General features: G+C 44.5%; 3 protein-coding genes and 1 long non-coding RNA gene across 7 annotated transcripts in view; 2 read left to right on the top strand and 2 right to left on the bottom strand.

Annotated features, from left to right (window-relative positions):
• Positions 1 to 638, bottom strand: part of LOC109472843 — a 3,462-nt gene extending 2,824 nt beyond the window's left edge. For both annotated transcript variants that reach the window (XR_002140393.1, XR_002140392.1), the window contains exon 1: positions 17 to 638. This is a non-coding gene — a long non-coding RNA (uncharacterized LOC109472843). The remainder of the gene's footprint in view (positions 1 to 16) is intronic.
• The window catches only part of LOC109472841 (cytoplasmic FMR1-interacting protein 2-like), a 24,808-nt gene extending 14,265 nt beyond the window's left edge, over positions 1 to 10,543 (top strand). For 2 of the 3 annotated variants that reach the window (XM_019772700.1, XM_019772699.1), the window contains exons 16-24: positions 1,209 to 1,282; positions 1,694 to 1,867; positions 2,605 to 2,713; positions 2,774 to 2,830; positions 3,478 to 3,597; positions 4,213 to 4,500; positions 5,161 to 5,304; positions 5,735 to 5,825; positions 6,018 to 6,187. In XM_019772700.1, the coding sequence (XP_019628259.1) occupies positions 1,209 to 1,282; positions 1,694 to 1,867; positions 2,605 to 2,713; positions 2,774 to 2,830; positions 3,478 to 3,597; positions 4,213 to 4,500; positions 5,161 to 5,304; positions 5,735 to 5,825; positions 6,018 to 6,172 (1,212 nt within the window). In that variant the 3' untranslated portion in view covers positions 6,173 to 6,187. Of the gene's footprint in view, positions 1 to 1,208; positions 1,283 to 1,693; positions 1,868 to 2,604; positions 2,714 to 2,773; positions 2,831 to 3,477; positions 3,598 to 4,212; positions 4,501 to 5,160; positions 5,305 to 5,734; positions 5,826 to 6,017; positions 6,188 to 6,835; positions 6,909 to 7,154; positions 7,250 to 7,533; positions 7,773 to 8,085; positions 8,234 to 8,585 lie in introns of those variants that run through there. The other variant, XM_019772701.1, reaches the window with a different exon arrangement.
• Positions 10,544 to 11,479: 936 nt separating this feature from the next.
• Positions 11,480 to 14,617, top strand: LOC109472831 (pyrazinamidase/nicotinamidase-like). The gene is given in 7 exon segments (XM_019772689.1): positions 11,480 to 11,767; positions 12,442 to 12,593; positions 13,023 to 13,093; positions 13,367 to 13,521; positions 14,281 to 14,386; positions 14,388 to 14,453; positions 14,585 to 14,617. Coding segments are annotated over 7 exon segments (867 nt in total). The 5' UTR covers positions 11,480 to 11,483.
• Positions 14,618 to 15,527: 910 nt separating this feature from the next.
• The window catches only part of LOC109472830 (bone morphogenetic protein 2-B-like), a 2,443-nt gene continuing 2,098 nt past the window's right edge, over positions 15,528 to 15,872 (bottom strand). Inside the window, exon 4 of the mRNA XM_019772688.1 lies at positions 15,528 to 15,861. Coding sequence (XP_019628247.1) covers positions 15,528 to 15,861 — 334 coding nt within the window. The remainder of the gene's footprint in view (positions 15,862 to 15,872) is intronic.

Here is a 15,872-nt window from a genome sequence, read left to right as displayed (position 1 = left end):
TGGCTGTTAAGTTTACCTCTTCCCTAAGCCTAGGAATCTGATTGGCTGTTAAGTTTACCTCTGCCCAAAGCCTAGGAATCTGATTGGCTGTTAAGTTTACCTCTTCCCTAAGCCTAGGACTCTGGTTGGCTGTTCAGCTTACCTCTTCCCTAAGCCTAGGAATCTGATTGGCTGTTAAGTTTTTTCTTGCAGCTGCCCTCCTGCCATCACCTCCTCCGTCACTAACCAATCAGCAAGCAGGAAACCTTGCACATGTAGCACGCCATTCGTAGCCGCTGATGCTAGACTAACATGCGAGAAAAAGGAAGCTGCTGATTTGTAGCTGCTGATTCAGAACTAACCAGACTGCTAACGCAGTGAGAAAAATCTTGCCAGCTTTCAGCATTCAACTAATGGCTGATGAACTCTTCTATTATACTTTCTTGATGATTTTCAGTTATTCTTTTAAGCAAAAATCTTTTTTATTATGATGAAATCACATTCTGGTATAGTAATTATACCATGTATGGCTTTCCTTCTTTTTTATAATTCACACAGTAACAAGATTTTGTTTGATTTTCCTTGATTTTCTTGATGATTTGATTTTGTACTTTCCTTCTAACGTGGATTGTGTGTGGCGGCTGGTTTGTGTCTGTCATTAACACCAGACGGACGGGGGGTGATGGCAGCAGCGAGGTCAGGCTCAAGGCCTTCAAAACCACAGGTGAGGTACAGGTGTGGCACCTGCACAGGGTAAAGACACCTGCACAGGTAAGACACCTGCACAGGTGAGACACCTGCACAGGTGAGACACCTGGCACGGGTGAGACACCTGCTGACAGGTGAGATACCTGGTACAGGTGAGGTACAGCTGAGGCACTGCCGTCCACAGCTGCGTAGGTGACTGCATGTGGAACCAGCCAGTTTCAACTATGCTTTATTAGATTTATAGCAGACATGAAATGTCCTGAAGCACATTAATTTAAATGGAAACACAAACTACAAACAATGTACTCACAGTTGCTATCCTTGCTGTTTTTGTAACAAGACTGTGGCTTGTCATAGAGTTCAGAACTAGCTTCATTTATAAACTACTTTATAAGGTCCTTGGAGGCTGCTTTCTGTCTCAGAAAATGCAGGGTAGTTGACAGTTATATGTAGACATGCATGTGGTATGTTGTATGCTGCGATACCGTTGTATAGTTCCATCTATATTCTGTTGTCTGCAGTTCCCCATCGAGATGTCCATGCCCTGGATCCTGACTGACCACATCTTGGAGACCAAGGAACCCTCTATGATGGAGTAAGTCGGACATATACAATAAATCTATGTAGAAGAAAAATGGATGTGATTTACAGTTCTAGGCTGGTAGAAGAAAACATGACAGAATGTTTTATGTCGTACAGTAGAAGAAAAGGTAACAGAACATTTGACCCCCAGATTCATGCTGTACAGTAGAGTAAAGTTGACAGAACATTTGTCCCCCCAGATACGTGTTGTATAGTAGAAGAAAGTTGGCAGAACATTTGTCCCGGCAGATACGTGCTGTACCCACTGGACCTGTACAATGACAGCGCTCACTAAAGTTAACTGCACATTTGTACCCCCAGATTCATGCTGTATACTAGTTATACAGAAATGTAACAGCATATTTGTCCCCTTAGATACGTGCTGTACTGTAGAGGAAAGCTAACAGAACGTTTGCCCCCCCAGATACGTGCTGTACCCACTGGACCTGTACAACGACAGCGCTCACTACGCGCTGACAAAGTTCCGCAAACAGTTCCTGTATGACGAGGTGGAGGCAGAAGTCAACCTGTGCTTCGACCAGTTTGTCTACAAGCTCAGCGACCAGATCTTCACTTACTACAAGGCACAGGCAGCAAGGTACATGTTATATATACTATACAACATGCAGGTACATATTATATCTACTACAAGGCACAGGCAGCAAGGTATATGTTATATATACTATACAACATGCAGGTACATAATATATCTACTACAAGGCACAGGCAGCAAGGTATATGTACATGTCATATTTACTACATTACTACAAGGCACAGGCAGCAAGGTACATATTAAACATATCTACTACAACTTACTACAAGCTCAGCGACCAGATCTTCACTTACTACAAGGCACAGGCAGCAAGGTACATAATTATTAAACATTATCTACTACAATGCACAGGCAGCAAGGTACATATTATATCTACTACAAGGCACAGGCAGCAAGGTACATAATTATTAAACATTATCTACTACAATGCACAGGCAGCAAGGTACATATTATATCTACTACAAGGCACAGGCAGCAAGGTACATGTACATTGTACATATTACATATCTACTACACAACATGTAGGTACATGTCATATCTACTACAAGGCACAGGCAGCAAGGTAGATGTACATATTACATATCTACTACAAGGCACAGGCAGCAAGGTACAGTATATAACATATCTACTACATATCTGCTACGTGCCTGAGTATGGATAAAGGGCAGAGTTTCAAGACCAAGCCCTGTTCAACAGCATGTCACATTTTGCAGCTCTGCATGCTTTTGTCCAAGTCTTTGAATCATGTGTCTAAGCGGCTGATCTGTTTCTCTGTTCCGTAGCATCATGTTGGACAAGCGGTTCCGAGCTGAGTGTGCACAGCATGGCATACAGATCCCCTACCCACCTGCCAACCGCTACGAGACGTTACTCAAGCAGAGACATGTACAGGTGAGTCAAGCAGAGACATGTACAGGTGAGTCAAGCAGAGACATGTACAGGTGAGTACAGATCCCCTACCCACCTGCCAACCGCTACGAGACACTGCTCAAGCAGAGACATGTACAGGTGAGTACAGATCCCCTACCCACCTGCCAACCGCTACGAGACACTGCTCAAGCAGAGACATGTACAGGTGAGTCAAGCAGAGACATGTACAGGTGAGTCAAGCAGAGACATGTACAGGTGAGTACAGATCCCCTACCCACCTGCCAACCGCTACGAAACCCTGCTCAAGCAGAGACATGTACAGGTGAGTAACTCAAGCAGAGACATGTACAGGTGAGTAACTCAAGCAGAGACATGTACAGGTGAGTCAAGCAGAGACATGTACAGGTGAGTCAAGCAGAGACATGTACAGGTGAGTCAAGCAGAGACATGTACAGGTGAGTCAAGCAGAGACATGTACAGGTGAGTACAGATTCCCTACCCACCTGCCAACAGGTGAGTACAGCTACATTATGTAGCAAGTGGTAGGACAAGGTTGAAGGGGCTGGTCACCACATATGAATGTGTTTGAGTAAGAATAAACAGAGCAGAAGTTGATCTGCTAGCCCATGTGAAAGTAAACATTATGCATTTGCTTTCAAACTGTTTCCTTTATAGTGTGTACTTTCCTGTTATAAATGTTACAAGACAGCAGGGTAACTGTTTCTCCTATGTTTAGATCCTGGGCATCAGTAAACAGCCTGACCCATGTTTGTTTGTTTGTTTAGATCCTGGGCCGTTCCGTTGACCTGAACCGGCTGATCACCCAGCGGATCTCCACGGCGATGCAGAAGTCGCTCGACGTCGCGATCGGCCGCTTCGAGAGCGGAGACCTCACCGGCATTGTGGTCAGTGGGAATATCTGCTATTTCCCTAAATATTTCATCAGGTTGGAAAATACTTAGGGTATAGAATTTTCTTCTTACACAACCAGTAAGGTTCTCATCTGCTTACATGTACGTTTCGATGTCTATCAGACACCTTCCTCAGAGCTTCTGAGAAAACTCAAAAGTCCAGCAGAACTCCAGTCAGAAGCTCTGAGGAAGGTGTCTGATAGACATCGAAACATACTGGTTGTGTAAGAAGAAAATTCTATACCCACCATCTGATATTTTCTTTCCTTTCTTAGTTAGTCAGTTAAAGTCCTGTCCACAACCATACTTTGTGCATATGGCAGCGACCATCTCTGTTTCTGTAGCCATGGGGCCAGACAGGTGTGCAAACACTACAGCAGGAGGCTGGTCCGCTGGTTGTTGCTGTATCATGTTGTATGTTGGTTGTTACTGATGTTTGTTTGTTTTATGTGTATATAGGAGCTGGAGTGTTTGACAGAAGTAAACAGACTGACCCGTGTTTGTTTGTTTGTTTAGGAGCTGGAGTGTCTGACAGAAGTAAACAGACTGACCGACAAGTTGAATGTTGGTGTTACTAATGTTTGTTTATTTGTTTGTTTGTTTGTTTAGGAGCTGGAGTGCCTGACAGAAGTAAACAGACTGACCCACAAGCTCCTGTCGGAGCACGTTTCGCTGATGGATTTCGAGGCGATGTTCCGAGAAGCGAACCACAACGTGTCCGCTCCGTACGGCCGCATCACGCTGCACGTCTTCTGGGAACTCAACTACGACTTCCTGCCAAACTACTGCTACAACAACTCAACTAACAGATTTGTGCGAGCCGTTTTCCCGCTGTCCCAGGAGGTAAACAGAGAGAGAGCTCCGCCCAACACACCGCAGGATGTGTATGGTACCAAGGTAGGGTCGACTTTCCAAATGTGGACTAGCTTTGTTCTAGAACTAACATGAACCTTGCCCACCCTTTGCCCTTAGTTGTGTAGTGTGCATAGTTCAGTAGTTAGCGACCCCACCTCTTGACCAAGAGGTTTGGAGTTCGAATCCCGGCTGTTGTCGCTCACCCGACATGCACGCTACTGGAAAGGGTTGCAGACGGGACGTTAACCGTGGTCCTCTGTTAATTGTGCTTGTCGAAAAGAGCTAGGGGAATTCCCCCATACAATGAACCTGTAAATACTGTACATAGTGTCTGTCTTCTCTTGTCAAGACCAGTGGAAAAGTTTCTCATCGGTGAGCTGAAACTGGATTGAGATGACTTTCCTTTCCTTTCTAAGTGCTAACATGTTTCATTTTATTATAATGTTGACTAACCCCAGGAAGAATAGTGATCAAGCACTAATGGGGATCAAAATAAAAACAAACAAACAAACATGAAACTGCCCCCCTCCCCACCCACAGGTGTTAAACAATGCCTACAGCCACATCTACAACCTGTACACCGGGTTCCTAACATGTAACTGCCCCCCTCCCCACCCACAGGTGTTAAACAATGCCTACGGCCACATCTACAACCTGTACACCGGGTTCCTAACATGAAACTGCCCCCCTCCCCACCCACAGGTGTTAAACAATGCCTACGGCCACATCTACAACCTGTACACCGGGTTTGTCGGCTCGCCTCACTTCCGCGCCATCTCCCATCTCCTTGGTTACCAGGGCATCGCCGTGGTGATGGAGGAACTCCTCAAGATCATCAAGAGCCTGGTGAGTACAGGTCAAGGTCAGGTCAAGGTCAGGTCAAGGTCAGGTGAAGTTGTGTAGCACTAGGAATCCTGTTTTATACCATATGTGATTTCTAATACAGAGCCAACATTTGTAGCCTGCAAATTTTCAACTTCAACTATTTCAACTATTTTTTTACATCACGGCTCCAGGCCAGTATCAGACTGTACATATGGACTCTTATCTAACTAGCTATCCATGTATTAGCTCTTGAATTTTAGTAATTAGGATGTTAATATTCATTCTATACCCTTTTTCTTTCTTTACTATGTTAAATAGTCGTTGCCATACTTTGTACCATGTACAATTGTCGTGCAATAACGTTCTTCACTCTAATGTGTGTATTTCACCCCCCACAGATCCAGGGCAGTATCAGGCAGTATCTAACTCCTGTATAACATGTGTTTTACAGATCCAGGGCAGTATCAGGCAGTATGTAAAGACCCTGATGGACTCCATGCCGAAGATCTGCAAACTGCCGCGGTTTGACTACGGATCCCCTGGTAAGGGAGAAACACAGTGTTTAATATAATATTTATCTTGAACATATATGTTACAGTAGGTCTTGTACATAAGATCTTATAAAAGTTGCTGTACTTTTATTGTGTTGTTGAAGGTTTCTGTAGATAGAATATGGCCTTTAGGCCTATCTCTCTAGTATGTAAGTATTAACAAAAAAAACCATCCCCCCCCAGCGGTGTTGGAGTACTACTATGCCCAGCTGCAGGACATCATTAACTACCCCGAGCTGAAGACGGAGGTGTTCCAGAGCTTCCGCGAAGTTGGGAACGCGGTGCTGTTCTGCCTGCTGTGCGAACAGAGTCTGGTAAGTACCAAAACTCCGGTCTGAGACCACAGAAACTCTGGTCTGAGACCAACGCTGTGCTCTTCTGCCTGCTGTGTGAGCAGAGTCTGGTAAGTACCAAAACTCCGGTCTGAGACCACAGAAACTCTGGTCTGAGACCAACGCTGTGCTCTTCTGCCTGCTGTGTGAGCAGAGTCTGGTAAGTACCAAAACTCCGGTCTTAGACCACAGAAACTCCGGTCTGAGACCACAGAAACTCCGGTCTGAGACCACAGAAACTCCAGTCTGAGACCACAGAAACTCCGGTCTGAGACCACAGATAATGCTCTGCGGAAAAAAACTCAGGTATGAGATCATAATTAATGTTGCACAATCATTAAAATCTCCAGTCTGAGACAACAAGGAATTCTGTAATGCAAAAACTCTGAGAACACAAGTTTATTTGGTACCAGAGATCTTGAAAAATTATGTAGTATGTTGTCATTCCTGATTAGGTTGTGTTGTTGGATGCCAGAGTTGTAGTAACTGGTTGTTCCACATTCCTGCCCAGTCCCAGGAGGAGGTCCGAGACTTGTAAAAACGTAAAAACTCTAATATGAGATCATTGATCATTATGAATTCTGCAGTGGTAGATAGTAGGTTGTTATACCTGATTATGTTGTGTTATTGGATGCTGGTAGTAACTGGTTGTTTCACATTCCTGCCCAGTCCCAGGAGGAGGTCCGAGACTTGCTCCATGCGGCTCCCTTCCAGAACATCATTCCAAGGCAGTATGTCAAAGGTCAGGACTGGTAGCTTCATGTGTGGAATAGGAACATGTGAGGAACAGTAACTGTACAGTGATGTTTGTACGAGGAGTTACTGTAGGAACATGTGTGACGTCTGTAAGAGTTAGAGTGCCAGTAATGATGGTTGTAAAAGTCTTCTCAGTGGCAGAAAGTGTTTTATGTGTCTGATTGTACATATAACATACTTATTGCACAGTTTTATGTGTGTAATGTACTGTGAGTTTTCTATCTGTCCACAGAGGGTGAGAAACCGGAGGCCAAAATGAAAAAGTTGGAGCAGAAATACCAGGCTCTACAGGTGACTTCTGTCATCGAGAAACTGGGGACACCTCAGGTAAGATATGTGGAGACAATCCAGAACCGTGCCTGATCCTAACCCATTCAGGCACAGAACTAGATAGGCACAGTTCTCGATACAGTTCTGTGTTTCCCTTTGTATGTAGCAAGTTGTGACAGTTTAATAATGTGTTTCCCCTTGTGTGTAGCAAGCTGTGTTTATTTTGTATGTACAAATGTAGCAAGCCGCCATAGCCCCTGATGGACTCTCCATGTTTGAGACAGTTGTAACAGTTCTGTATGTAGCAAAATGTAACAGTTCTGTGTTCATTTTGCATGTAGCAAGCAGCAATAGCCCGTGAGGGAGACCTGCTGACTAAGGAACGCCTGTGCTGCGGACTCTCCATGTTTGAGATCATCCTGACTCGGATCAAGACTTTTCTGGAGGATCAGATCTGGCACGGCCCCCCTCCCGCAAACGGAGTCATGAACATCGACGAGTGCACCGAGTTCCACCGGCTCTGGAGCGCCATGCAGATCGTCTACTGCATGCCTGTGGGCGAGAACGAGTTCACGGTCGAGTGAGTAACATGTAACAATGTTGTGGTACCATGTAACAATGTTGATTGTAACAATGTTGCTGTTGTTTCAGACAATATGTTGGTGACAGCCTGAACTGGGCTATGTGGGTGCCTGATGACTATAACTGTAACCTGTAGCAATGTTGTGGTACAATGTAACAATGTTGATTGTAACAATGTTGCTGTTTCTCCAGACAATGTTTCGGGGACAGTCTGAACTGGGCTGGCTGCCTGAGGACTGTAGCTGTAACATGTAGCAATGTTTTGTTATCATGTAACAATGTTGATTGTAACAATGTTGCTGTTTCTCCAGACAATGCTTCGGGGACAGTCTGAACTGGGCTGGCTGTCTCATGACCATCCTGCTTGGCCAGCAGAGGAGGTTTGAGGCGCTCGACTTCGCGTATCACATCCTCAAAATCAACAAGGCAGACCTCAAGGACGATGTCATCAAGGGAGTGGTGAGTTGTGCACAGGGGCTGATGACATCACAGTTTTTCACAGTTTCTTTTAACAAAGTTTTACAAAGCCCATAGATTGTAGGAACATGACACTGCATGTTTAGCGATGATACTCACATATGGACAAAGCCTCTGACAGTAGAATAGTCTTTGGCATGTGTTTTTCTTTATTTACTAGAGGCATTTTTCAGTTATTTCAGAGCCAGATGTTTTACAACAGAGCATTAGTACTGCTTAACGAGATATTACTGCTTAATGAGATAGTACAACTTAACAAGTGATTACTGCCTAATGAGTTATTACAGCTAATGTTCAGCTTGTCCTGATGATATTTTTGCCCCCCTCCCCCCAGAACCTGCGTCGGATGTGTGACCGTATCCGTAAGTTCCAGATCCTGAACACGCAGATCTTCGCTACCGTCAACAAGTACCTGAAGTCTGGCGACGCCGACAGCCTGCCGGTGGAACACGTCCGCTGCTTCCAGCCGCCCATACACCAGTCACTCGCTAGCTCATGCTAGGCACCCATCCACCAGTCTCTCGCTAGCTCATGCTAGGCAGGCTAGATCTGCTAGACATCAAGGGACATGTTTAACTTATATACAGACTCTCATCCTTCAATCACTTGCTAGCTTATGCTAGGCTGGCTAGAGCTGCTACTTCTGGCTAGATCTGCTAGACAGCAAGGATCTAGGTTGAACTCAGACCAGCTCAATTTAACTGCCTGCTACATGTAGGTAATGCTGGCTCCTATACTAACTTGCACAAATTCTCTTGTTAAGCAATAAGTGTTTAGCTTTTCAGCTAGATATGGCCATGCTAGTTATTCAACCCATGGCTAGCTCATGCTGGAGCTCCTGCTAGGCAGCGATGGTCTAGCATTTAGCTACAGCCTTGATGTAAGATGTTGCCAGAATATTATCCAATGTTCAAAGCAATTCTACAGTTGCTTGTTTGTTGCCTAATGAAGATGATAACATGCGATGGTGTAACTGGTAACTAATCTGCCCAAATTGTTGTTTTTAAACAAAAGTTGTTGACTGAAGTGTGAGAAAAGTCTTTATCTAAATGACCAGTTGGCACTGATTAATACATGTACATTTTGTGTTCATATATCGCATTGTATTAATCTTATAGCATTCCCTAATACCTTTTGTAAGAGATTAATGCCAAATCAGCTTTTATGTAAAGGTGCACTGAGAGAAATTCAACAGGACATGTAAGAAGGGTTAGATAGACAATTGTCTGATACTGAGACATACATGGCTCCAAGCTAGACATTAATAGGAGATGTAAGAGTTAGGGAAATTGACAGGGTAGACTTAGGATTATTTGAGGTAAGCAGAAGTGTGGAGTGCTTGCTGTGTCATCCATTCAGCCTGTCCTCCATACACCACAGTTCTACCATAGATGCCACATGTACCGCCTGTGCCACATAATGCAGAATTGCCACAGGAAAAACTGCCATATTATTGCTACAATGTGAGAATCAGAGAGCTTTGCCATATGTAGTGTTAGGGTGTAGCCTAGTGTAGGCTTACATTTGCCATATGTAGCTATGTAGCCCTTCATAGCTTGATTACTTACACAGCAATCATGTACACCAAGCTTTTAGCTACTATACAGCATACAAATCTTCAGAATTTGTTTATTATGTTAACTTCTGGCATAAGGTACAATATCAACAGTTGATTTGCTACAACATTTTCCAGTTTGTATACTATTATAGGTTAGTTTCAGGGATATATTTAACATTTCATTCAGGGAAATGCCTCTGAAGTTCTGAATTTTCCAAGTGTTTTGTATAATTGTCTTCTGTACAAAGGGTGTTTGTCAGTCTGTATGATGTTTTCATTTAGAGATGAAGCCTGTAGTTTACAGCCAATTGTCTGGGACAGACCAGAGTTGGTATGGTTACATGATTATACTGACAGCCTATAATAATAAGTGAATTGTCAGCCTTTTAGTCTTTAGCTTTGACATACTTTTGTAATATGAACACAGTAAAATTATTCTTTTTTGTGTCTAGTATGAAGAGCACATATAGACAAGGTGGATCTTAAGCAAATTAAGCCAAATCTTTGTATTTTATGGACGTTATGATGAAGTTACAATGTAACTGCACTTGTTTGCATTCTTACATTCCCCTAAGGTTTCATCCCACTTGTGTTTGGTGCAGTCTTGTCCTGATTTTGTACATTATTACTTGACTACAGACCTTTACAGCAGGCAGATCTGTGTGTAGTACAGTTGAAGGTAACGGTTTGTAGTTAGCTAATTTGTTATGAGTGGTTACAACTCTGTAAATGTGCATGGGAAGAAATATATCAGTAACAACACATGACTTGTCTGACTGATTATTATGTAGAGTGGGTGACTTCTGTTGGGGAGGTAAAAGGCAGTGGAAGGAGAGGGATGAATGAAAATGAATGAATGAATGAATGAACGAATGAATGAATGAATGAATGGGCTCCGCCTTACAATACTAGTACTGGATTAACAATACACTGCCCCTACAGCCTGAAAAGGGCTATGGAACTACCTGTACCTTTTTTTACAGTGAACAGTTTACTGTGTACATTGTTTGTAACCGGTGACAGGTGTGTTTACCTGTGTGTGTGTGGATGACTAACTGATATTTATGTTGTCAAAGAGAATATGGTTTTCCGTAATAACTTCACCATTTCGATTTGCAGCATTATTATAGATACCAAAGGCGTTACAATGATGAAGATGAACTTGAGAAAAACGTTGTAAAAAAACACCTGTAGTGATTGATACGAAAGCAAACCCGAATCAGTCTGGCGGAGCTTTTGACTCGCTGCCGCGATGTTTGCTCGATTCAAACATCAGCCTCAGTTCGGCTGTCGGGCAAAGGTTACTTCGGACAGGTTTTTCACCTCTTCTGAAGAACTTGGCAAGGAAAAACCGACGAAAATTACAATGTATATACATGAAATCTGTTCATATGATAGTCATCATAGAGTCCACAGAACAGCTATTGTTTTCTATATCTAACTAAGCCCTGTGACATCGCGTTGGTACGTGTATGTGTGAGACTATGTCACAGTGTGACACATCACACTTTGATAGACCCACCCTTTGGGTACATACATGTACATTTGTACATGTCTTAAGTTAATCATTATGTTGCCCAGACCTTGCTTGCACGGACCCACGTCCTGGGTACACACCAGATAAAGAAGCTGTCTCTTTCTTGACTTAAGGAATTCGCACAAGGAGAAAACAAGATGGCGTCAGCTGGCGTGTTCCTGCGTGTGTCCGTGTGTGTGTCGGTCCTGTGCGTGTGCCGCGGCCTGACGGTGGGCCCAGCCCCCCGTCCGGTCGCTCTGGTGGTGATCGACGTGCAGAACTGCTTCGTGCCGGGCGGGGAGAACCCGGTCCCGGGCGGCGCGGAGGTTATTCCCGTCGTCAACGGGCTGCGGAGCCGCTACGGGGCTGATTTCGACCTAGTGGTGATGTCCCAGGACTGGCACTGTGCGGACCATGTGTCCTTCGCCTCGCAACACCCGGGGTGAGTATACATCACGTATACATCAATATATCAGGTAAATATCACGTAAACACCACGTATACATCAGGTATACATTACGTAAATATCACGGTATACGGGCCCATTCTAGACCTGGTGGTGATGTCCCAGGACTGGCACTGTCCCGACCATGTGTCTTTCGCCTCGCAACACTCGGGGTGAGTTTCACGTTAACATCCCGTATACATGCCGTAAATATCAGGTATATATCAAGTAAACATTCAGAAAAAGTGGCATCGGTGTGATATTTTGAAAGAAAACTTTGATGTGAGATTGAGACCACTTTTTGTGCGTAAAGGCGACCGTGTCTGAATATGGCCATGTCTCCGATATACATAAACGATGACGATAACGCAACAAAGAAAACGACACTTCACGTATACTTTGTTGTATGCATGTGCCCTCATGTCGAAGTTGCTAAGGACACTTGTATATATTTGCATTTGGACAAAAACAGGGACAATGCAGCGCTACACTGAAGTTAATAACTTACTCCAACAGCGCACCGCATACAAAGAACAAACATAGCCTAGTATATACGAATATAAGGCCAATAATATGCCTGTATGTATAGGTCTGCCTCCTTATGTCATCACTACCAATGATGTAACTTTAAACGTTACTGTCTGGTCATTCGCGTCTCGTGTTTTCCCCAGTTACTCTGACTACGACGTGATGCAGTTAGACTACAACTCGCAAGGGGCGCTGTGCACCGGTCCGTCCCCGTACGCAGTGAACTGTACAGACGGCATCGCGCACGCGCTGAACCAGACGCTCTGGCCGGACCACTGCGTCATCAACACAACAGGTTAGGATAGTTTTCTTTTCTTCTTCTTCTTCTTTTTTTTCTCTATGATATGCTAACTTAAACAATAGCCTGGGTTGTAACATTACAATAACACTCCTGGCTAATCATTGGTTTACAGCAACTGCAAGGTTCTAGAAGTCCTGGAGTGGTGGTGGAAAAAAGAAGCCGGTGTACTCTTGTTTTCAAGGTTGTTGTCAGTGATCAGGCCGACCAGTGATCAGGTTATACGATTAGGCACGATTCTGGATGGTCCACGCGCATCCAGAACCGGGTTTTATCTAGAACCATACTCAGGCACGGTTCTGGATGGTCCAGTTAAGTTACGTCTTGAGTTATGTCTTGAGTTATGTCTTGAGCTGTATAATTCTTGTATAAGCTGTATTCTGTATAATTCATGTATAAATCCCGTATAATAAATGTTCTGCCCAGGTGCTGAGTTCCACCCCCAGCTGACCACCGAGTCCGAAGACCTGGTGGTCAGGAAAGGCTACCGATGCGAGGTGGGTTCCGACAGACGGGAACAATCGTCACTTATACTTTCGTTGTATCTTAAACAGAACAGTGGTTTGTTAAGCTTGACCACGTAAGGCTAAAGATTATGCATTTATTGCTAGGGTCGGCAGCTTTTTCCTAAGGCCTTAAGCCACCTGCAGGTGGACTCGTACTCGGCGTTCTACGATAGGTATGAACTTGTTTCAGTGGCAACCCTCTGATTCCCAGCTAAGTCACCTGGTTAGATACATGTAACTTGAACTTGAACTTGTACCCCTTAGGTTGACTCGTACTCTGCGTTCTATGATAACGGCGGGTTCCGGCAGACGGAGCTGGACGGGCTGCTGCGGGCCCGGGGCGTGCGGAGTCTGGTCATCACGGGGCTGGCGCTGGACTTCTGCGTGGCCTACACGGCTCTGGACGGGCAAAGGCTCGGGTATGTACATGTAACTATGTAATAGTGTGTGTGTGTGGGGGGGGGGGCTTATTGTAAGTTACAAACATAAAAGAACATTGAAACAGGGTATAAAATGTACATAATGAAATCTAATTGTCTGAAACTATTGCTATGTCTAAAACTATGTCTGAAGGGCTTGACTTCTCTTTTGTGAACCATGGAAGACGTAATGTCCCACCTTTTAATAGACCCACCCGACGGGCTCTGGACGGGCAGAGGCTCGGGTATGTAACAGTGTGTGGGGGTGGGGGGTTAAAAGCGCTAACAACTGATCCGTCTGACGGGCCTAGCGAAATCAATTTCTGGTATTATACAATTCAGTATGTCTTTGGGGGAAGATCGTGGACAGGCCATAACAGCTTTTTACCTTCCCCCGCATATCTCTTTTATTACGTATGTTATGTTCTTTTCATTTCTTTGATCACATGCGAATAAACGAACAAACAAACAAACAAGTCTTTTAGCCGAATGGTTAGAGCGTTGGGGTGTCAACTGGGGTGGGCGTGGGTTCGCTTCCCGGGGCCAGGAGTGTCTTTTCTGTTTCTAGTCGCTCCTGTTAACCATGATGTAAATACTAGATGTCAGCATTTATGAGCATTTATGCAGTTTTTATGTCCTTGTTCTATGTTTTTACGGTCCAGGAAGATTAGCTGCGTATTCGTGTATTTGCGCACGACAGCTAATGGACTGGATAAAGTATCCAAGTATCCAGTATCCAAAGTATCCTGTTTGTTTCAGGTACGACACGTACGTGGTGCAGGACGCGGCCAGGGGGATCACACAGGCCGGGGTGGACCGGGCGCTGGCGGACATGCAGGCAGCGGGGGTCACTGTTATACAGGCGACGGGGCGTGGGGAGGGTGCTGGGGGTGGCAGGGGGGTCGGGACGCCCGGGGGGTACTGTCCCGGGGGTGGGGTTAGCCTCGCTAATGGCAGCACTGGCAGTTCTTATCATATTTTAAATTCTACTGTTATTCTACTATTTTTATTTCTGAGCTGGATACATGTACTTCCTTTTGTCAATGTCATCACCCCAATTCAGCCTATGCCAGAAGTGTTTGACATGCGAGTGTAACATGTAATGTAGAAATAATGTAAAAATAATCCATTACTAAATCTTTGAAAATGAACAAAACACCGTCGTGATGCCAAAGATTCCATTTTAATGTCCAACATCATACATTTGTACATTTGGTGACGTAAATCGTGAGTCCATATCCATTCCGGTTCGTTTCCGTTATTGTTATAAATATCAAAGTATTTCCTTAAATATACATAAATCTGCATAAAACATGTCTCCATTGACATTCATTCATAGTTTAGGTAGATAAGTTATATATTATGTTCTGATATATCATATATTTATCAAAAAGTCAAGTTACCAAGTAAAAACAGTGATATTGCACTTGTGATTTTAATGGTATTTTCTGAAAAGTCACGAACTATCTATGAAACTGTTTCCAATTGCGATACATATATCCCTAACTATTGTACCTGTCTATATGAATCTACGACAAATTACATTATGATCAAGCCTAATCAATTTGAAAATACCTTCCATAAATATATTTTTTTGATTTTTTCTAATATCATAGTTACAAAAATAAAGACTATTTGGTCACTGGCCGCCGTTCGTAAGCAGAAAGAAACGTGGTCAGTTTTGCCGAGCGGTTATTGTAATAGCGGCTCAACTGAAGCCCCACGCATCTAACCTGTGCTAGTCATAAGCAACCCTGTGTTTCTATCTATAAACCTACAAGTGAAAATATTTTTTGACATTTTCATTTTCTTTTAACGAATATAGACTTACGCATAAATGTAATATATGTAATGTGATATCAATATAATAGTTCATCTCATATCAATTCTGCACAACATAATATCACACCAGTGTCTCGGTCAGAGATCAGAGATCTGCTTGGAGGTTGGACATGATGACGCGTGATGACGCGTGATGACGTGTGATGACGTATGCTGACGTCTGCCTACCTACAGGCGCATGACCCGGCGACCATATCCGGGTACTCCTTGTAGACGATGGAGCCGTTTTCCTCGTAGTGCAGCACGGAGATGGGGCGGAGCGAGTCGGGTACGCAGCGGGCGGGCGGCAGGCGGGCTCGGACCGTGCCCAGGATGTTCTGCACCACGGCGTGGTTGGTGGGGCGGAGGTGCTGCCCCATGATGGCCGGGCACCCCCCGCGGCAGTAGAACGCGCGGTACCCCGCCGGGGCGATGATCCAGTCCCACCCAAGCTCCGTAAAGTCCACGTACAGCTCGTGCCGTCTGCAGGGCCGCCGGGGACGCGCGTTACCGGCGCGGCTGTGGGGGCA

Source organism: Branchiostoma belcheri, unplaced genomic scaffold (assembly GCF_001625305.1).
Source record: "Branchiostoma belcheri isolate BF01 breed outbred unplaced genomic scaffold, Haploidv18h27 scaffold285, whole genome shotgun sequence".
Lineage (NCBI taxonomy): Eukaryota > Metazoa > Chordata > Leptocardii > Amphioxiformes > Branchiostomatidae > Branchiostoma > Branchiostoma belcheri.
The sequence above is the reverse complement of the archived record's forward strand: the minus strand, read 5'-3'. Positions and strand labels throughout refer to the sequence as shown.